Genomic DNA, 19811 nt, shown 5'->3' with positions numbered 1-19811 from the left:
AACAACATCTCATGCGCATAGTGAGAGGTATAGTATTAATCCGAGTACCCGATGTAACTTTGTCTGGTTCAGGAAGGATGTTCGGTGGTAAACACCGCTACCATAGTCCCCCCCGGGCGGCAAGAATTCATCGATTTTACTCATCCGGAATGTCCTCTAATGCCCCTTGGTGGTCACTATAGGCGGGCACTGTAGGATCTAGTAACCTTCTGGGATCAGACAAACCAACCCACCCACAAAACGGTTCCGAGACAGAATATCCGGTAATCTTCTGCACTGCGGGACTGCGCTCTTTCATTGTCTCAATGGGAATGGTCAAGAACTGGTTCTCCTCAGAACGCAGTATACCGCGGCACATGAATGTAGCATGAATAAGGCGCTCTGAATCCTTCGTCGTGTTCTGGCCACCCGCATGATATGTGGAGCCTAGCATGAGAAAGGCATCTCCCGGTTCCATGGCCGCATAGCGCACGCCATCTGCGTTTGGCATACGTTCTGAGCTCCATAGATGAGATCCAGGAATGCACTCGGTTGCTCCGTTCTCCTTCGTAGCTTTTGTACCGGCGAGGAAGAGAGCAAGCGATGTCTCACGTTTGGGAGCGCTGGGAGAGAGGTCTTCGGGATAGACATCGACAGCCTCGATTCGATTGTGGTGAACGGTGTCATCGCGGTGTAATTCCTGAGCTTTCGAACCCGGCCGAATACTAAAACACGAAGTGGCATTGATAATTGGCCGACTGGTTGCCCATAACTTCCTGTTGCCCGACCAGTTCCAGTGACGGATGGTCAAGAAACGCGTGCAGACTTTCTGATAGACAGGATGCATCAAGACATTATTGACCCAGGTTGGAGAGAGCCCAACAAGTCCATAAGCCCGACGGGTCTCTTTAGGGAAAAAGCTCCCTTCCCACGCTCCATCTTGCTCCAGGGTGGGTCGACATTCAGAATTGATTTGGTCGATAATATCCTTGCTCACAAAATTGCGAATCAAGCAGCAGCCGGCGAGCTTGAGGGCATCTTCAACCTCCTGGGCGCTTGCATCTTTGCAAAGCTCAGGAACCTCAGTAACAGGGCCCTTTGGTGCGGTACCCTCCGTATGTGTGTTGTTAGTGGCGTTGTGATTGGTTGATATCATGGTGCTGGTGCGTGTTTGTAGGATGGTTTGATCAAACAAGGTATCCTCTTTGTTGAAGATAACAGGTTCACGCAAACCGGCAGATAATGATGTCTCTATGCCTTTATAACGAACAGAATCAATATTGCGACTGATGATATTTTCTTGGCGGGATACCAAATTAAGAAAATTGTGACGGCATCCAGTTTTGGAAAGAGATGGCGAGCCCCTATACGTTTTTGGCTATCTGTAGCGTCCTCACTACAAAATGACACTTCAACAGTCAGCTTCCACACATAATTAACATCATAATGCGATACTTTTAAACCTCCTCCCATTCCTAGCCTGTACGCCCTGCCACATATCTGTCAGTACGTTTTCGGACCCAAATAGTTCTAAATAACAGTAATCAGTTTAGATGGATCGGCGGTTTTAGCCAATAATCAGGCTTAATTAGGTGTCGATTGGATCCTACGGGTCCCATGGGTGGCATATGTCAATATCTAGATAGGTGTTGCTCAGAACTTTTTATCTTGGGGAGCCTATCGTCCATTGTGGAATATTGAAAAATGAATAGGGTCCCCTCGGAAGCGTCATACCGTAAATAGAGGGGGGGTGCTCAGAGGGGGCAGAGACTGTGGCGCACCTGTTGTTCCATTGCAGGCAGTGGCGGCGGTCGCAGAAGGCCCTCTACAGGGATCTCTTCGGTTCTGTGCTACGTGGACCCAGCAGCGACATGCCAGCCATCAGGAATATACATACATGCTTCAATGGCGTACATGTAGTGATCGACGGACTGCATAAAAATAATTGTTGGCTGTGAATTATATGGTATGTCTAAATTTAGATCAAACTGTCTCTAAGGTCCAACAGCATTCTATGGAAACAGCAGGAGCGACAGTAGCAGCAGTAGCAAGACTGGTTCATTCTGAAAAGACAGACTCCTCGTGAAATGTGATGACAGCTCTGCCGACTTACCTGCCTGCCCAGCTTAGGATTGACCTACGAGAGCCTTTACATAACGTAACACATGAAATAAGCCTTCCAATCATCTCTTTCCGTCTTTGAAGCGGCGTAGAGTGCAGGCTTTGAGGATAAAAGCGAAACAAGGTTACGACATAGGGATAATCAGTAGACGAGGCCTGTTCTACATCACATCGTATAAGTTAGGAAGTAAGGTTAAGGATGGATTGTAGAATATTTCTATAGCTCGCGTTTATAGAGCCTTGCTTCGTATGGTCGAAGAGCCATATTGCCTCCAAGGTCTTCACCTTCCTTGGTATAATTGGATAGTAAGAGGCGCCCAGGATCAAGTGGACATCTCCACTCAACTGTCTGCGCACAGAAAGAACAGACTATGAGGTAGCCGTCACTCTGATCTGTTCTTTCATATGCGTAGACTTGCAATGGCCAGCGGCTACACCATCGACTGACTGAAATTCAGTTCTACTCAGTGCCAATAACTGTTCTGAATCACTCGACAAGAAGAGAGTGAAGATGAAGAAAGTTTGGAGAATTTATGTGTATTGCTGTTATTTACACATATGTAGCCGGTTATAAATTCACTTCTAGAGAATGCTCAATCCCAATACTAATTCTGCCAGACTTTACTCCTCTTCTTGTCCGGCTTCTAATTCTCCAGCCTCATTTCTACCTAGATATTAGCCCCTAATTTCCGCTACAGTAAATCTTACTTTGCCCTGCTTTTATAAATGACATCTCGATTTATTTTTGAGGTACAAAGGCATGAAGGACAGGAAGTTGTGGCAATGGAGTAGGAGTAGTGCAGACATTAGCAACACTGAAAATGATCAATTATATTTTACGCTAGTCTCTGCCAATGTCTTTTCCTTCTGAGCTCGATAAGTAACGGTTGCCCCATAGGAGGGCTCCTAGGCTCTGATAGTCTAGCTTACTTTAGAAAACCTATTTGTCTAGAAAACAGAAGGCTTTTGACCTCGGTTTCTATTTTATCAGACCGTGATGTATTATGCTATTCCAGAAATGGTACAAAAGAAATAGCTGGCCTCAAAGATACACCCCTGCCCGTCCCGAACAAAAACAGCAACTCGCGCACACTCCTACCAAGGAACTTGGCTCATTTGTCCGTCTTCATACTCCCAATAAGTGCCACCCTCATACTTGGTTTCATCATCCCCCATTAGATGGATGATAACCTCCGCTCCAGCGTCCGGAAGCTTCGGTCCTCTGAAACCGTTGAATGCGGTCTTGAGAGGGCCTGGAGCACAAGTATAGTACCTAATTCGGGGATATTCTGACGTTGGAATGTCTCCGTTTTGCTCAGCCTTGATTCGATCGTTTTGCGCAACCTGGAGATGAACAGTGAGCCCGTTCATTCCGATCTTGCTGGCACCGTAGGGAGGGTGGCGCCCCATTTTTTGGGTTAGAGCGTTCTGCATGCTACCCAGACCAGAGCTGACGTTGATAACTTTGGGGTCTGATGATTCATAGAGCAAGGGGATGAACGCATTAGTAACAACAGCTACCGAAGCAATGTGGATATTCAGCAACTCATTGTATGTCTGGCGTGTTCCTTTAAGATCTGAGATATCAGTAGGCGGAATCCTGAGTATTCCAGCATTGTTTACAAGAACTAGCCCGAAAAGATCAGTTTAGCGATTATTACTTGAAGAAAAGGACATCTACCGTCTAGCTTGCCATAAGTCGACTCGACATATTTTGCTGCCGCAGCAATCTGGTCGTCATCGGTGACGTCCAGCTGGATTAGATCAATCTTGGCGCTCACTCCAGACCTTTGGAGCTTTTCTATAGCCTGCTTGCCTGCTTCGAGGTTGCGGCTGCAGAGAAGATAGGTGTTCTGTGGCCAGCGCTGACCAGCAACCTTGATTACCGAGTATCCGAGTCCCTGGTTTGCGCCAGTAACAAGAACGATCTGGTTGGAAAACTGCATCTCGACGTGAGGAATGGTGAAAAGTCCGTTACTAATTTTTTATGTGGATAGGGAGGGTAACTTTAATCCGATGTCATTGTGGTTGGTATTTACTTGTAGTATTGTCGGACTTAACTGGACTTTGCCGGATTTTACCCCTTAGTTCCAGCTTTCTTGCTTCAACATTGAGTGTATTATGCACGATAATATATCCGACACATGGTATTGATGTTTCAACGGTATTCTTGCCTGCTTCGTATTGCTCGAAGGAAATCTATTTGTTTTATTTGCGTTGTTAACCTGTTCCATGTTCACCCCCAAGCTGGTCCCAGTCTGTTTTCATCAGGGCGGCGTCATAGATTGCTCACCATGAATATGTTAAAACAACAATAGTGCCTGTCTATGATTTACAAGCTATTTCATATGCTAGATAATCTACAAATCGCAATGGATAAGTTTGATAGTATCATCCCCGAGTGAGCTAGGTACTTCTCCCATCCCTGTATTATTCACCCCAATGTTTAAGTAATCAGCTTGTCAAGAATTTGCTTGCACAGTAACAGGAATGCGGGTTAGCAAATTGATGTGAATGGCTTCTCATATACAATCAGTTCGAATTCATGCTAAAAGCCACGAACCGTCATTTCAAGTATTCTGTATCCGTCATTCGATGTAGTCATAAAATAACACTAGAAAGTACGATTTCGTACCACTGCATCACCAACCTGGCCTTTTCTAGAAATCAGTCATTATATTCGACAGAAGCATTCAGACTCCAACCACTCAAAGATGGCTAAAGGAGGCTGGTTGTGTAGTCGAGCAATTCGATTAAAGAAATAACTCCAACACCTCATCAAAAGCGCAAACGCATAACGACAGCAGAGCTCTTTGAACAGCCAGCTCTCACGGCAGAAGCTGGTTTGCAAAGGTAGATTACCATCTGGTACCATCATCTCCGAAGCCTGTAAGGAAGTCCTATACCTGTGTATCTTGGACATCTTCGGCCAGATACTTCGTACTGGTATCATGGCCAACAAATGACACTTATGATGGTCCTCGGCTGGTCCGGGGTACCTACAAAGTTTTGGCAATAAGCAGACTGAATCATTTCTTCGAACTAAGCGGCAACAATAATCGGAGATTCTTCAATCCTTTGGTTCCCTTCACGGCAATAGTGAGTGGAGTAACATGCTATGGAATTTGATACGGGCCGCGCTTTATGATCGACTTTGTAAATGTGCCTAATGAAAAGACAACCCGCAAATAATTCGAGCACGAAATTCGTCAGGAGAAAACACCGCAAATATCTAGCTAATACTTTGCCTCATGTCCACGTATACTAATTGGCTTTGTTCTCTTTACACGGATTGTCGGAGATGCACCGAGAGAAATTGCATTTACAACAATAAAAGTGCAAGAAACTAGTTATGTAGTTATGGAGAGTAGTTATGGATGCTTGGTTGCATAGACCAAGAGAGTTACTATTAACTATACAAGATGACAGTGGTATTGATAGTTTTGTATATATATTTAAATATTTAAAAATAAAAATATTCATAGTTTTTATGTTGGGTCGCAATGTCCCGCTCGGTGGCTCAAGCTCCCGCGAACTACCAGCTTTCCTCGTCTGCGTATCTCAACTACCAGAATCGATCACTTTGTTTTCGGCCTCGTCACCGTCGCTTTTGCAGCGACACAAGCTTCAGCGCACTCTGTTTTGCCGCTGACGACATACTTCTCCGACCAAATCATGTCATGACCGACACCCGCACCTTGTCACGCAATGGATGCTTATCCTACTGATTATATCACGCACAATCTACCGTTGATTCTGCTGTCCGGTTTCGCCAATAACGAGTACGATGACGACTCGCTAGGCGCTGAATACCCTCTCCTGGATCAAAAAGGAACGGTTGTCGCATCGGACTTTCCGCTGCTTAATGGGCCCCTCGTCGACGACCTGCGCTCTGCCTTTCTTGACTATGATGCGTCCGAGTCATGCTGGAGAGCAGCTGATGCCGGCCGGTCTCCTCGCCTTGCAACGAAAATCAAAGTGATCGGAAGGGTGAGTCGACGCATTTTGAATTCCCTGATAGCTGGCTCAAAAAGAATTTCTCAATCGTAAAATTGTGCTTCGTTGCTGATATTTTGATCCTAGACATACCGCCTTCCCCCGCACAAGGCAGGATTCCCCTCGGATGCAGATATCACTCTATCTTCTGGAATCCCAGTCGTGCACTCCCCGATTTCTCCTTTGACGCCTGGGTCGCCAACCTTCCCCGATGGCCTCGTTACGCCCTCCTGGGTGCTCAAGCACCAGCATTTGGTTCCAGCCGCAGTTGTCAACATTTTGCCAATTACATCCGATTCTAGTATGAGTATGCTGCGGGATAACCAGTTAAAGATTGAAATAAGGGGGTTGAATGAGGCATGGGCTGCTTCGGGTTATAAATCTCGCTTTGTCGTGGTATTGGTGGCAGAAGATGGTGTTAATACACAGGAACTTGACGAGCGAATGGCGAATATTCGGAGAGCCACAAATATCGACCCAAGATCCCTTTATGTTTTATACCCCGATCTCTCAGCCGTTGAAGTAAAAGACTTTGTACGATCATTATTGTCCTCCTTGCACCCTTCTCTAGTCGATTATTACCGAGATCTATCTAAACATGCGCGAAGGAAACGAAACCGAGGGTCGATACCACCACCAACAGCTCCACCTACAAGTGGGACATCGCAAACATTGTCTTCACAAGGCTGGAATGTTCGTTATGAATTCAAGTTGGGCGTTTTCGCTGAGTTTCGACAAGAAATGGAAGCGGCTCAGCGTAACTTTGAGGCTGCGTACGAGATCCTTTTTGGACAGGAAGTCTTTGAGTCAATTGCAGCCTGGCATCCCAGATTCAACGAAGCCCGGCTACTTGGTGATATATTGGCCATTCGCATTATTCGATGTTTGCTTTGGAGCTGCCAGACAACCGCAGCCGTGCGATTTTGGATAAATCATAGAACCAACACTGAAGATATCGTTCATCGCAAAGGCAAAGGAACGAAGAACTATGGATGGGAAGCCTGGGATTCTAGATGGTCAACTGTTATGTCTGAGCTGATCTCGCGCGCTGAACTGCCTTCGTTCTCACCAGACGTGCTTCGGGATCCCGCGCGAGTTTATGAATCAATATTTCATCCCCCTGAGAAAAAGTTTCCTATCAGTGAGGGTCTTCTCCCCTGGGAGCTTCTTCATCATGAAGGCTATTGGCTTGATCGATCAGCACAGCATCTAATCCAGCGTCAGGCGCTTGCGGAAAAAATTCCAGAGGAGCATCGCAGCTCGACAAACCAGTCCCCAGCCTCGCAAGTCGTGGCTAAATTACAGTTCTATGACATATACCTAGTCCCTGAACCTCACATAGAAGCTCCGAACACTGATAGCTCCGGCTTCGACCACTATTCTGCGATCATCGATACACTGAAGACATCTTTGGGACACTTTGCTGCCCGAGGACAAGTGAGAAAAGTGGAAAGCCTGAGTCTAGAAATAGCCAAATGTCATATTGGTAGAGGGCAATGGATTGACGCTTACGAAACCCTAAAACCCCTTTGGCCGAGTTTAACGTGGAGAAAAAGTGGTTGGTGGGATTTGATGGATGAATTTGCCTGGACACTCAGAGCCTGCGCTATTGAGCTCAATGATTATGAAACTTTGATATGGATTTACTGGGAGCTTTTATGTGAAGGTAAGCCTCTCTTTCTTAACAGACCCGATGTTTCTAGATCTAACGCGCTATCAAGTTTTCCACCCTCGCCCGACTTGGAATTATGATTTCCATCATTGCCTTGATGGAATTACTACTAGCGACCATAAGCCTTCACTTGTTCTCAAGGCGGACGATGTTATCACATGCTGTATGTTCTCAATTCCATCTATGTCTGTTACTTTTTTCTCATAAAATCAGTGTCAGCCTCGTTGGTTTTTGAGAGATCCGAGGGCAATGTTGGTGAGCCGTTGAAAGCTCAATTAAGCATTGAATCCCTAGCACAGCGTGATTCTGCACCGATAAAGCTATCAGAGGTCAAAATTATTTTCGAAGGCAACCTGAGACCTATCAGGTTGCAAACAGAAAATTCAGATTCTGAGGATGATAACCCTAAATGTCGGATTTCCGATGTTACATTGCATGATATAAAAGAGCCTACCGAGTCCTCAAGTTTTTCGTCGTCTATAGTGGGCAAAGTAGACTTGACCTTGAGGCCTTCTCATACCAGGGTGTTTAATTTGACGATAGTCCCGCGTGAGGCAGGTGAAGCTAGAATTGCATCAATCACCCTTGTTGTCAAAGAGGAGAAATTCAATCTCTCATATGTTATACCAAATGACCATCAGAGCATGTATTTCTTCTGGTGGAAAAACACTCCTCAAGGTCCGCGCAAAAGGAGAATAGGCAAAGAACGCGACACTTCCATGTGCAGGATTCTCCCTAAACCTCCAAAGATTCACATTCATACACCAAATCTGGAGAAGTACTATTATACCAATGAGCGGGTTGCACTGACTGTGGCCATGCAAAATAACGAAGAAGATGTGGCGGAAGTAGCTATGCATGCCAAAATATACTCACAGCCCGGGTCGGAAGTCGAATTATCATGGCTTGACAATGCCGACCCCGTTGACAGTACTGAGGAGAATATACCTCACTCGATATCACGAAATGTTGGAAAGCTGGCCCCGGCCTCTACTTCGGAGGTCCAGTTAGTGCTGTCTAATACTGTAAATGCCGTGAAATATGAGCTGGAAATATCGATGCTATATTTCTTGTCGTCAGACCCACAAACACCAATCTCCAAATCAATTGTCGTTGACCTGGATTTTGTGAGACCTTTTGAGGCCAATTACGATTTCCTCCCGCGAATTCATCCTCAGCCGTGGCCTAATTTGTTCAGCCTCAACGAAGCTCTGGCGACTTCTGATACTCCCCGACCAGATGGCCTACAGCAAAAATGGATAGTCAATTCAAAGCTTGTCTCCTTTGCCTCGGAGCCACTTGATATTGAGAAAGTCAGCCTTGTTCTACTGGAAACACACGGTAGAGCAGTTTGTGAATTGAGTACAGAGACTTTGATGACACCCGAGACTCCACAAATCAAGCTAGGAGACCTTCGTGAATCAGAATTTGAGGTCAATGTGCATAAGCTAAGCCTCGAAGATCGACAATCTGTAACCCTTGATCTTTCTTTGGATGTACATTGGAGAAGAACATTGTCAGATGGAACGGGGACTTCGACGGTTTCATCATTAGCGATGCCCCGGTTCTTGATACCCATGGGCGAACCCCGCATATTGGCCTCATCAGTATCATCCGACCAACTACCTGGTTTAATTCACCTTGACTATACTATTGAGAATCCCTCAATACATTGTTTGACATTCAACCTTACGATGGAAGCGAGTGAGCACTTTGCATTCAGCGGATCTAAGACGAGGGCAATCCAACTGGTCCCTCTCAGCAGACACACTGTTCGATATTCCCTCCTCGCGTTCAACCCTGGGATGTGGATTCAGCCGCAACTTGTTGTTATCGATACATACTTTAACAAAACGCTTCGGGTTCTCCCGACCGAGGGCATGCGGTCAGATAGAAAAGGCATTTTAGTATGGGTCGACGCTGACGGGTCATGATGAACAATGGGGACAAGACAATACGCAGTGTCATTGACGTTTGGGGTGTACGCCAATCCGAGAAATTTTCTCTCTCTCATCACTATGAACAATAAAGAAAAGCCATCCAACCTATTCTGGGTTTCATATATGCGAGATTCTAATTGATATCTCGGCATTTACTGGCATTTCACGCTCCTGTTTTCTTCCTCAGAGTTTCCACGTGCATTTATTTTTGGTAGCCCTCAGGAATAGACCGATAGATACACAATCAACACGAGTAGACTGTGAACGATGATTATAATTGACGAGAATCTTACCAGCATTGAACAGATGTAATCGAGAAGAAAACACTGATAAGAAAGAGCAATATGCGCAGGGCGGTGGAGATAAACCAGCCGCGGCGGCAATCGGTGTGGGGCATCCACCGAAGGCGGTGAGCGGTGATGCGTGCAGTAATAGTCTCCAAAGGTGACATTGAGGCTCGAGTCAAGCAACCTACTCAGCTGTCCCTACGTTCGTTTCTCGCCAGTTTCTATGGCCTCGATACTTGCATCGAGACCGCCCCCATTAATATAAAAGTATGTCTGCACACAGTCCTCTCGACCCGCGCACCGGAGCTCAATGGAGAGTTACTAATTCATCGCGAGCCAGACGCAGTCAAGCAAACCATCTTCTGTTCGCCATCTGAGTCGCACAGCGATTCCCAACGTTGAAAAATGGCGACGCAGGCTGCGATGATTAACGACACGATCGTGGCCATGAAAAAGGCGTTACGTCGCGAAAATGATTGTGAGTGTGCACTTGTGTTAATCTTGAGTTTGCGCGACTCATTTCTCTGAGCAGACTCTGGACCCGACGACCCGATCACTCAGCCTACCAATCGAGGAAACAAGCTTAGAGAAAATGCAAAATATGTCCATGAGGGTGTGTTGGGTTTCACAAATCCGCATGAACTGTACAAGGAGGTAAACTCTGCTCTCTACTCACTGTGATGCCGCAAGCCAGCTAGCTAATTGGACCTGTGTGATAATAGAAAGTTGAACATGCCGGGTACACTCGTTACATCCTACGTCGGAATCCCCCACGATACGATTCCGAAGGCGAAGAGATAGGCGATGATGACACAGATTCCGAAGCTGATGCTACTGCCATGGAAGCAAATCCTTTCTCTGAGATAATCCTCGAGCGTGCGTGAACTGCTCTTGAGCGTAACTTGTCTACTCCTCATCTAACTATGATAACCGTATAGAAATTTTATGCCCTCTTAAACAGGCGTCGGAACTCCCCGACCATCCCACAATGTCCCAACCTTACAGGTCGAAGGCTCTATCAACAATGGTTGAAGCTGTCAAAGAGAAGCTGCGAAAAGAGCGCGTTCTCCTGGCCTATTCTCATAACTTGCATCGGCGATTATTGGGAGATTCAGTATGGATGCCGTGCGGGACTGTTGAAAGCGAAGAAGACCCGTTTATCTTCCAATCACGTCCTGTCAATTCAGAATGGGACTCAACGACTAATAAGCAGCAACAAGATGTGAACCATCAAGCTGAGAATAATAATTCCTCACAGGATGCTGAGAATGACTTCAATGGGGAGGATCCGCTCACGAATTCGAATTCGAATTCCGAATACCGAGACGAACAGAACCCTAATAACCAAGACGTTGAAATGACAGAAGCCCCGAATTCTGAAATTTTACAAGGTGTAGAAACCAAAAGACTTAAAATGGAGGACGCCGATCCCTCAGTTGGAGCGATCTCAGAGCATAGCGAACGTGGTGATATTCAATCATGGGCAAACGAATCTCAATCGTATGGTGACGGGGCAACTCGCCCTGCTGAAGAAAGCGGTCTCAGAGAGCAAGAACAAAACAACGAAGACACCATGCAAGCAGATAGCCGTGAAGGAGCTGATACTCACATGGAAAATGCTGAAGGATCCGAGAACACGAATGCTGATGAAGAGCAGCTTTCTCCCGAGCCTCCAAGAAGGATGACTACGCGGGCCCAAGCCAACGCCACGACTTCTCATGAGAACGGTACCGCAAGTGGTTCACGGTATTCTTCACCTGATGATCCCATGCACATTCCATCCACACATGACCTTTTCCTAGTCTCTGAAAATATCCGACCCGACAAAGATTTCGGTCTTCCTCCGAACGAGGCCGAAGACACCAGACGATTGCTTTGGTCATATATTCAAAAACAGGAAGAAACCGTGCGTGGGTTCTCATACATGCTGAATTTACTCCTTCGAGCCCAGCAACTGAAAGATGATGTCTTTGAGTGGTGTAAGGCGGAAGGCCATGTCGGTGAATTGAGCGATGGTGAGGATTGGTATGATAAGGAGAGGTGGGGGCTCGGCGAAGGGGAAGATCTCAAAAAGGGTGCTGACGAAGATGAAGCCGATAATGCTGTTGATGAGGGCCGGACCACAGGTAAAAGAGGACGAGGAAGGCGCCAATAGACTGGGCCTTCCTTCAAGTGAACATGTGCATGCTCTTGTTCTCAACATAGGCAAGATGCTTCCGGTTAGCGTTTCGTATAAAGCACTATTACGACTTTTTCATTCACATAACATGTCTTTAGACGACGGGTTTGGTCTGGAGTTTGGAGTTGCTGGTTGCTTTCGTTTTCTTTGATGTGGATGACTGAGCAATGGTGGACGGGTTCTAAAACACCTAATTTCCATATACCTATGAATTTTGTGTAGATATCGCAAAATCAATTATATTCTATATATATAGAGTGTATGCTTTTTTTAATTTTTCTCTATAGAACCAAACCAACCTCCAGGATCTTAATAGACAGGATCCTGCCCCCGTTTTTATATTCCCATTCAACAATCATGGCTTAGTCCACAATGAGAATATTGTATACTTGATTAATCACCCCACTGGGTATTTTTAAAAGATCGAGAGTAATCTTTTTGAAGCTAGAATCGAACTTCACAACATGTCGACTTTTTTTTGTATGGAATGTAGTCTCGAGTGTGCGAGCTTAGAAGTCATCACTAGTGACTAATGCGCAAGAGCTTACAGTGGCGTATTTAGGAGCGCTTTGCGCTCTTGGCTCTCTCGCGCTCGCGCTTCGCATAAATCTCGGCGGTGAATGGGCTAGTCGCACGGGCAGTGAGCAAAGGGCTTCGATATCTCTCTACGAGTAGGGTAGAATAGGGCAGGATACGAGGATTGAGGGGACTTACTCCTCCCACTTCAAGGCGAACCAGTAGAGGACGAAAACTTCCAGGGTCAAGAGTAGCCCGGCAGCTTTTCCGTAGTATAAGGAAGTAGCAAGGAAGCTCATCGTGCTACCCCAGTACATGGGAGAGCCGGACACGTTGAAAGGGAATCCGGTGACAGGGGCGTCCATCAGAATGCCGAAGTAGTCGCCAAGATACGTTCCAGTGACGCCGAGAGCCCACATGCTGGAAATCACAAGTGTGTTGCCCACAACAAAGAGACCGTATGCAATGTATGGTTGGTGGACGGGCTCGTAGTAAGGTTGGTCTTGCAACGCATTGTAATACAGATGGTCCCGGAAAATGCCCAGTGAGAAGATCACGACAGCTAGGAAGTAGCAGCCATAGTATGGGCTCCCAAATATGCGGGTCAAAAAATGAGATTTATACTCTGGAGACGGTGACCGAAATAACTTGTAAGCTATGCAACGCTGACTTGATTGATTGCATGAAAGAATTTCTACTTACCCTGACGCGCCACAATGCTACACCGGCAAACAGCAAGTTAGCCACGAGCTTCATTGCAACTGAATCCCCAGTCGACACTATTGAATTAAGGGCCACTTACTTCCAGAAGATAGGATTGAATGCAATCGCCAATGCAGAGACTATAAATTCCTCAGGTGTCAGCGTCAAACATAGCACCAGCATGATGGCATGACGCCTTGTAAACATGGGAGAACATACTTCGCAGACTAGGCTGGGAAAAGTCTATGTAATCAGTGAATGAAGACATTTTTGGCAGACAGTGACGGCAATTCAACTCTAAAGGCCGGTATTGGGCGGTTTCTGAGTAAAGCAAAAAAGCAAAACAGCGAAACAATGGCGGGACGAGATGCAAAACACGAGCAGTGAGTGCCGCTTTTTTCACATGTTGCTATGACGTGAAGGGACCAGCGGTCACGGGGTTTGCGGGTCTGCGGGAGGACAGTGCGGAGGCTATCAACAAATACATGTCTATCTATTACTACTCCTACTATTATTACTATTACTACTGTCTATCGACAATTGCGAATATTCTCTCCTCAGCCGTGATATTTTTATCATAACCTACCGCTGACCCCGTGAGCCGTCGCGATCGATGCATGCGTTTCTATGATCCGCCATGGGTCGCCCTGACTCGTCTCATATCTGGGGAGAATGGCCCTTAGTCGCAAACATGTCCTACTGGCAGCTGTCAGCGGCTGCATTTCCTGGGCATTGGTTGTTAATTGGTTGCCCTTCGCTCGATATCTCGGATACGCCTTCATAGCTGGAATATCAGTCGTCACCTGCGTTGCAATCAGTACAATAGTGCTAGTCATCAAACCGAAACCCAACACCCAAAATGCACCTGTTGTCGCGTTTTTGGCCCCAGATACCTGGTCCAAAGAATTGACCAATTATCGGAAAAATATGATATACAAACCCAAGTCTTTATACCCTAAATCTTTTGTGGTTTCCGAGGGCATCGACGAACTTCTTCAACTAGCATCCAGAGACTTCATTGCCTCTTGGTATAAAAACATAAGCAAAAGCCCGAAATTCGTTGATGAAGTGGACAAGGCATTACGCTTAGCTATTGGGAATATTCGTGACAGACTTGTAAGAGAAGATGTAACCTTACTTGTTGTGTCTCGGCTCGTTCCAATTTTAACAGCTCATCTGAAAGAATTCGACCGCGCTGAAAGGGCTGTCCGAGGAAGGAACTTGGCACGAAGTGTTACAGAATCAGAAGAATTGGATCTAGCAATTGTGAGCAAATACCGCGAGGGCAGACTGCATCCAGCTGCGGCAGTGTCCCTCACGGATCAGAAATCTACCCAACAGGAGTATGCTCGTAAACTTGTCATGGGACTGCTTCCACAAATTCTTCCTGAAAGTCTGTTAAAGAGCCGTGCTGTTTCGGTTTTGGTCAGAGAAATAGTGGCATGTGCGGTACTCTTTCCTATTGTCACTCTGTTATCTGATCCGGATACCTGGAATCAGTTAATGGAAACCTACGGACGTACTACGTTACAAGATCGTAAAACAGTACGTAAGCTTCGGGCGGCGCTTGATGAACATGCGTCTCCAGTATCGAAGACCAAACAAACTGCATCCTTTCCAAGACTTTCACCAAATGACTCTGAACGAGCGTTTGAGCGTTTTGTTAGGGCTATCAGACGCTGCAACAATATATCCGATGCCAGGCAGTTTCGTGCCCAGGTAACAAGTCAGCTGAAACGAGAGAGTATGGTTGAAGGACAAGATCAAGTCTATCTTCGGCGACTTGAAACTGGAAAAAGGGTCCTTGATCAAAAAGTTTCAAAACTTGCGGCCAGTGGAAGTATCGCCCGTCCAGCGCCATTTAGACCAGAAATACGTCGTGATAGTGCGCCAAACGTACAAGATGTGACTTTGGTTGAATTAATGCACAATGTCTCAGGCTTATCATACTTCATGGAATTTATGGACCGCCAACAACGGATGTCCCTCGTACAGTTTTGGATCGTTGTTGATGGGTTTCGTAATCCACTAGAAGATGATTTTGGTGATGAAACTTCAAATTCGGCTTCTTCCTGGACGTCGAGTGACGTGAGTGACATGATATTGATAAATGAAACCTACCTCTCGAAACCAGAATTGAACGTACCCGAAGAGACTCGCAACGCTGTGAAAGCCTTTCTAAAAGGAGGCAAGAAATCTACACCTGAACAGTATCGAAAAGCACGAACTGCTATCTTGACAACTCAGTCTGCCATTCTAGAAGAGTTGGAGCACAAATATTACCCGAAATTCAAGACTTCTGATCTTTACTATAAGTACTTATCATCTGATGAAGCAGCTACAGCAGCAGTCCAGCAATCTGAACCAGCTCCTGCAACGACTTCTTCATACGAACCCTCAGAAAGACGGCCTCTTCCTCCTCTCATGACCCGGACACAGTCTCAGCCCAGTATACACAAAACGAAAGATCTTCGGAAGGCCGCTGTAAGCAACGATGTACGAAACAGCAGTACCAAACTGTTCGATGATCATGATCCTCCTCTTAGGAGTTCCTTTGATTCCGAGAGATCGGCTCCACTCTTTGAAGATGATGATGACATTGATCCCTTAGGAATGTCCACTCAAAGTATCGGCACTAACTCCCAGAACGGCGATGGCGAGGAGAGGAAAAAGGAGGTGATTGAAACAATGGAGCAGGCACTCAATGACATCATCACAGACGAGCCAAACAATATGAGACTCGAAGATCCTCGGTTAGCTGGGCCAATCGCATCGTCTGGGCCAATCACATCGTCATCGCTCTTTGGAAATGACAGAGAACAAATGTCCCCTATGAGCTCCTCGGAAATTGCTCGAGCTGAAATAAGAACGGGAGACAAAGGCAAACCCAGCATATCCTCTCTTGGCCTTATTGGACCATCTTCACGAACCACTAGTGTTTTTGAAGACGAACTCTTTCCGGACGAGAAGAAGTTTATTGAAGATGAATATGCCGATCCAGATGAGAAGGACCCGGCGGACGAGATTCATAAAGCAGCTCCCGGGGATCTTGGTTTAGCAGAGGCTATTGCAGCGCTAACCGAAGATATTGAGAAACTGGCCGCACAAGAATCTGTTTTGGAGACTCTTACACGGAAAGCCGAACTTACTAATAATACCACAGAGTTGCGAATCTTAGGGAAATCCAAAGCAAGTATTCATCGTGAGATCCGGAGAAAGGAAATGCAAAGACAACAATACATTATTCAGGAGAGTGATAACAGTCTTTATGGCCGATCGACTGTGCAAATCAAATCTATCATGGTTGGTAAAGAGGAGGACGGTCGAGAATTCGCACTATGTATGCCGTTCTTTTCTTTTACTTTGGGGGAAGCGTTGGCTAATTTACATGTTTTAGATGTAATAGAAGTACGGCGAAATGCAGGGGAACAGATGCCTGCAGCATCATGGGCGGTGCCACGCCGGTATAGCGAATTCCACGAACTCCACCAGAAATTGCGAATGAGGTATCCCTCTGTACGCCAGCTGGAATTTCCTCGTAGACGCATGATGATGAAACTTCAGAAAGACTTTTTACAGAAAAGACGTGCTGCACTTGAGGCGTACTTGCAACAATTGCTTTTGCTACCTGAAGTTTGCCGGAGTCGAGATTTGCGAGCGTTTCTCTCGCAGCAAGCTATTTTACCCCATGGAGAGACTGCCGCTGCTGAGGGCGAGACAAAGGACATCGTGACGAGGATATACAACTCCGTTGCTGATGGCATGGACGATTTTCTGGGAAATATTACCATGCTGGACCAGCTCTCTACGGCTGGTCAGAATCTCATTTCCGCTGCTACCAGCCAGCTCAGTGGATCAGAACCAACCCTTTCCACGGAGGATGCTGTGACTGCGGCCGAGGCGGAAGCAGAGTTGAATGCCTTTGAAGACCGCGAGCTGGAGCCGTTTATTACCCCCATATGCGATCTTTTTCTGGAGGCATTCGAGCTGAATCGAGGCAACAACTGGCTCCGTGGGCGTGCTGTCGTCGTTGTTCTCCACCAGCTTTTGGGTAGCACTATTGAACGAAAAGTCCGCGACACGGCTAAGACTTTTGTGCAGGACGATTCTTTACTTCGCTATGTTTCGCTTGCCAAAGAAACATTGTGGCCCGGAGGGGTCTTGAGAAAGCCAGTCGTCCGAACGCCAACTCAGAAATCCAAAACGCGCAACGAGGCTAGTTTCATGCTGGCGGCCCTCATTCCCGATCTGGCTGGGAACGTTGTCGGAAGGGCCAATGCTCAAGCAGCTGCCCGCAGGCTGTTTGCTACCTTGAACAACCCCCGACTAAATACTCACTTAATCTTCACCATCCTCGACGAAGTGGTACTTGTCTTATTTGGCTCGCCAGAGGCCGGGCGGTCACGGCTGCCTCGACAGAGTAGCAATTGATAGGAGCATATTATAACGATATTACAATTCATATATTAATTTCTCGAGTGTGATATAACATATAATATATAACTACTATATAGTTACATACATGTACTGTTACATCTCCCACTGTATATTAGCGTAGGGGAGATTAGATGCCGGGTGGGCCTGGCCGGGCCTAGAATGAGAGCCCCCACCCCGCCTCCCGGCTGCTGACTGGCTGGGCGCGGAGAGTAACAGTACGTGGTGCCGCAAGGCTAATGCTAATACCCGCCTGATCTGGCTCTGTTCTCCTGGCATTAACCTAGCTCCTTTTCCTTTCCTCGTCTCGAAACATGGCAATAACCCTATTTTGTTGACATCCCACTCTACATCGTCGCTCGTTTCAGCAAACAATCGCTGTAACCCGTCAGCACCACTGTTGGTATTCAGGTATCCCTACCCCGATTATCGATATCGTCTGACTACCTTGATTCCATCGCGGGACGGTGGGACAAATTCAGCGCGTCTTCTATCTGAATTGGATATCTTCACAGCCGAGCATATCCCATCGTATGCACATTTCAGATACTATACACCATATTATAGTATTCCTTTTCTCTTGCACATCATCTTTTTTGGGGTTGAATCGGACCGTCAGTCTCAGCAACAATGAGATCGCAACGCCGGCTGAAGTACTACTTGATTGCAGTCGTCGCTATCCTTCTTGTTCTTACTTATCTCACGGTATGTCTTCACGCTGATGGTGCCGGTATCCTTGTCTACAGCCGATATCTAACTTACTCTGGACTACAGACCGATGCCGCCGGGGGGATACAAGACCGTCACTTTTATAAATCTACCGTGACTGCGATGGATAATGCGAGACTGGCAGCTATTAAAAAGAGCAACGATGCCAAGGACCGATCCCATATACAGAAACTTGACATCGAGAAAGCCGCGGGGAAGCAGAGCGCCTTGCGCGAAAAGCAAGAGACGGCCAATCGCGTCAAGAATGAAGAGTTGGAGGAAATCTCCGTCGCCGGACGAACCAAGATGCAAGTTCCGAAACCAAAAGGTGAAGACTCGGTCGCCGCTCCCAAACCAGCAAAGATTAGCCAGAGCGAAGACACAGATGAGAGCAAAGAAGCGGACGAGGCCAGCGCTGAACTGGAGTCTATTTTGAAACGATCGCCAAGTATTTCCGACCACAATCTATGAAGTATCTCTACACAGAACTTACGTTTATTTAGTTATCATCTTTTCGAAATCGTACTGTCCGTTCAGTAAGAAAGCAAAGAATGTCCTCCTTGAGCGCTATTCCATTGTTCCCGCTCCCTACGTCGTCGAACTCGATATACATCCACTTGGACTTCATATCCAACAGCTTCTGGCTCAAATAACCGGTCGTCGTACCGTCCCGAACATCCTCGTTAACGGACTTAGCATTGGTGGGGGGATGACATTGTGGCTCTCGACAAGGAAGACACTCTTATTTCCAAAATCAAGTCAATAGCAGGTCAACGCGTTATGGAGATAAAACGGTTACCAGAAACAGAACAAGGAAGCGAATGAATACGGAGCTATAGGGTTCACGGTTTACCGCGTACCGTTGTTGCCCTCTTTGAATGATCTCTTGTATATGTCCCCCTTCTTATATCTCGGGTTTGCATGAATGGCGTTGAAAACTTTTGGTGATTCGATTAACAGTATTGGCCTTATCGGTGTTGTGTTACACTTTGTGGCAGGATAAGTTATTGGATCTATTTTTTATCTACCTTGTTGATACATTGGCTATTTTGATGTACAAATCACTAATTACTTGGCGTGTATATCCACAAACACAATTTTAATATCCAAAATACCGGTCCAAATTTGTAATTCTTTTGGATCGTGTGTCAATTGAAGAGGTCAAGTTTGTAAACAATTAGTGGTTCTGACATGGGTGCGCTGTAAATGCTGCGATAATACCCTACTAGCGATTTCAAGAACTTGGCCGTAAGTTTATGAATCAGTAGAAACTATCA

The 19811-nt window shown here is 46.3% G+C and overlaps 6 protein-coding genes across 6 annotated transcripts; 3 read left to right on the top strand and 3 right to left on the bottom strand.

Annotated features, from left to right (window-relative positions):
- Positions 1 to 136: 136 nt before the first annotated feature.
- BGW36DRAFT_399792 (phytanoyl-CoA dioxygenase) lies at positions 137 to 1135 on the bottom strand (the record flags this gene model as incomplete). The annotated part of the gene is made up of 1 exon (XM_046218562.1): positions 137 to 1135. The coding sequence occupies one exon, from the start codon at positions 1133 to 1135 to the stop codon at positions 137 to 139; it is 999 nt and encodes a 332-aa protein (XP_046068926.1).
- Positions 1136 to 3092: 1957 nt separating this feature from the next.
- BGW36DRAFT_33283 (short chain dehydrogenase/reductase family protein) lies at positions 3093 to 4087 on the bottom strand. Its single transcript, XM_046212863.1, has 2 exons — positions 3782 to 4087; positions 3093 to 3728 (listed from the first exon to the last, which is right to left on the bottom strand). Exons 1-2 carry the CDS (start codon positions 4044 to 4046, stop codon positions 3196 to 3198), a joined length of 798 nt encoding a protein of 265 aa, XP_046068925.1. The 5' UTR covers positions 4047 to 4087; the 3' UTR covers positions 3093 to 3195.
- A 1530-nt stretch (positions 4088 to 5617) lies between these two features.
- Positions 5618 to 10036, top strand: BGW36DRAFT_385760 (Gryzun, putative trafficking through golgi-domain-containing protein). The gene is made up of 4 exons (XM_046216953.1): positions 5618 to 6090; positions 6184 to 7762; positions 7818 to 7931; positions 7982 to 10036. The coding sequence occupies exons 1-4, from the start codon at positions 5809 to 5811 to the stop codon at positions 9700 to 9702; spliced, it is 3696 nt and encodes a 1231-aa protein (XP_046068924.1). The 5' UTR covers positions 5618 to 5808; the 3' UTR covers positions 9703 to 10036.
- Positions 10037 to 12386: 2350 nt separating this feature from the next.
- Positions 12387 to 13808, bottom strand: BGW36DRAFT_385758 (phospholipid methyltransferase). The gene is made up of 5 exons (XM_046216952.1): positions 13612 to 13808; positions 13493 to 13532; positions 13393 to 13409; positions 12889 to 13315; positions 12387 to 12799 (listed from the first exon to the last, which is right to left on the bottom strand). The coding sequence occupies exons 1-5, from the start codon at positions 13658 to 13660 to the stop codon at positions 12733 to 12735; spliced, it is 600 nt and encodes a 199-aa protein (XP_046068923.1). The 5' UTR covers positions 13661 to 13808; the 3' UTR covers positions 12387 to 12732.
- An 81-nt stretch (positions 13809 to 13889) lies between these two features.
- BGW36DRAFT_325678 (putative intermediate filament protein) lies at positions 13890 to 17869 on the top strand. Its single transcript, XM_046212721.1, has 2 exons — positions 13890 to 16732; positions 16790 to 17869. The coding sequence occupies exons 1-2, from the start codon at positions 14065 to 14067 to the stop codon at positions 17821 to 17823; spliced, it is 3702 nt and encodes a 1233-aa protein (XP_046068922.1). The 5' UTR covers positions 13890 to 14064; the 3' UTR covers positions 17824 to 17869.
- A 247-nt stretch (positions 17870 to 18116) lies between these two features.
- BGW36DRAFT_385753 (uncharacterized protein) lies at positions 18117 to 19646 on the top strand. The gene is made up of 4 exons (XM_046216951.1): positions 18117 to 18531; positions 18601 to 18982; positions 19038 to 19235; positions 19271 to 19646. The coding sequence occupies exons 1-4, from the start codon at positions 18457 to 18459 to the stop codon at positions 19357 to 19359; spliced, it is 744 nt and encodes a 247-aa protein (XP_046068921.1). The 5' UTR covers positions 18117 to 18456; the 3' UTR covers positions 19360 to 19646.
- The last annotated feature ends 165 nt before the right edge of the window (positions 19647 to 19811 follow it).

The sequence above is a fragment of the Talaromyces proteolyticus genome, assembly GCF_021365285.1.
Source record: "Talaromyces proteolyticus strain PMI_201 chromosome Unknown BGW36scaffold_10, whole genome shotgun sequence".
In the NCBI taxonomy this organism is placed as follows: Eukaryota; Fungi; Ascomycota; class Eurotiomycetes; order Eurotiales; family Trichocomaceae; genus Talaromyces; species Talaromyces proteolyticus.
This window is presented reverse-complemented; position numbering and strand designations above follow the sequence as displayed.

Bases quoted from the DNA above. Each gene is read 5' to 3' on its own strand.
- BGW36DRAFT_385753 (XM_046216951.1), top strand. From the start codon at position 18,457: ATGAGATCGCAACGCCGGCTGAAGTACTACTTGATTGCAGTCGTCGCT. The intron at 18,532-18,600 runs GTATGTCTTCAC...TCTGGACTACAG, and splicing joins TTGTTCTTACTTATCTCACG to ACCGATGCCGCCGGGGGGAT. The intron at 18,983-19,037 runs GTATTTCCGACC...ACGTTTATTTAG, and splicing joins TATTTTGAAACGATCGCCAA to TTATCATCTTTTCGAAATCG.
- BGW36DRAFT_33283 (XM_046212863.1), bottom strand. From the start codon at position 4,046: ATGCAGTTTTCCAACCAGATCGTTCTTGTTACTGGCGCAAACCAGGGA. The intron at 3,729-3,781 runs GTAGATGTCCTT...TTTTCGGGCTAG, and splicing joins GACTTATGGCAAGCTAGACG to TTCTTGTAAACAATGCTGGA.
- BGW36DRAFT_325678 (XM_046212721.1), top strand. From the start codon at position 14,065: ATGGCCCTTAGTCGCAAACATGTCCTACTGGCAGCTGTCAGCGGCTGC. The intron at 16,733-16,789 runs GTATGCCGTTCT...TACATGTTTTAG, and splicing joins CGGTCGAGAATTCGCACTAT to ATGTAATAGAAGTACGGCGA.
- BGW36DRAFT_385760 (XM_046216953.1), top strand. From the start codon at position 5,809: ATGGATGCTTATCCTACTGATTATATCACGCACAATCTACCGTTGATT. The intron at 7,763-7,817 runs GTAAGCCTCTCT...CGCGCTATCAAG, and splicing joins CTGGGAGCTTTTATGTGAAG to TTTTCCACCCTCGCCCGACT. The intron at 7,932-7,981 runs GTATGTTCTCAA...TCATAAAATCAG, and splicing joins GGACGATGTTATCACATGCT to TGTCAGCCTCGTTGGTTTTT.
- BGW36DRAFT_385758 (XM_046216952.1), bottom strand. From the start codon at position 13,660: ATGTCTTCATTCACTGATTACATAGACTTTTCCCAGCCTAGTCTGCGA. The intron at 13,533-13,611 runs GTATGTTCTCCC...AGGAATTTATAG, and splicing joins TTCCCAGCCTAGTCTGCGAA to TCTCTGCATTGGCGATTGCA. The intron at 12,800-12,888 runs GTAAGTCCCCTC...CCGTGCGACTAG, and splicing joins TTCGCCTTGAAGTGGGAGGA to CCCATTCACCGCCGAGATTT.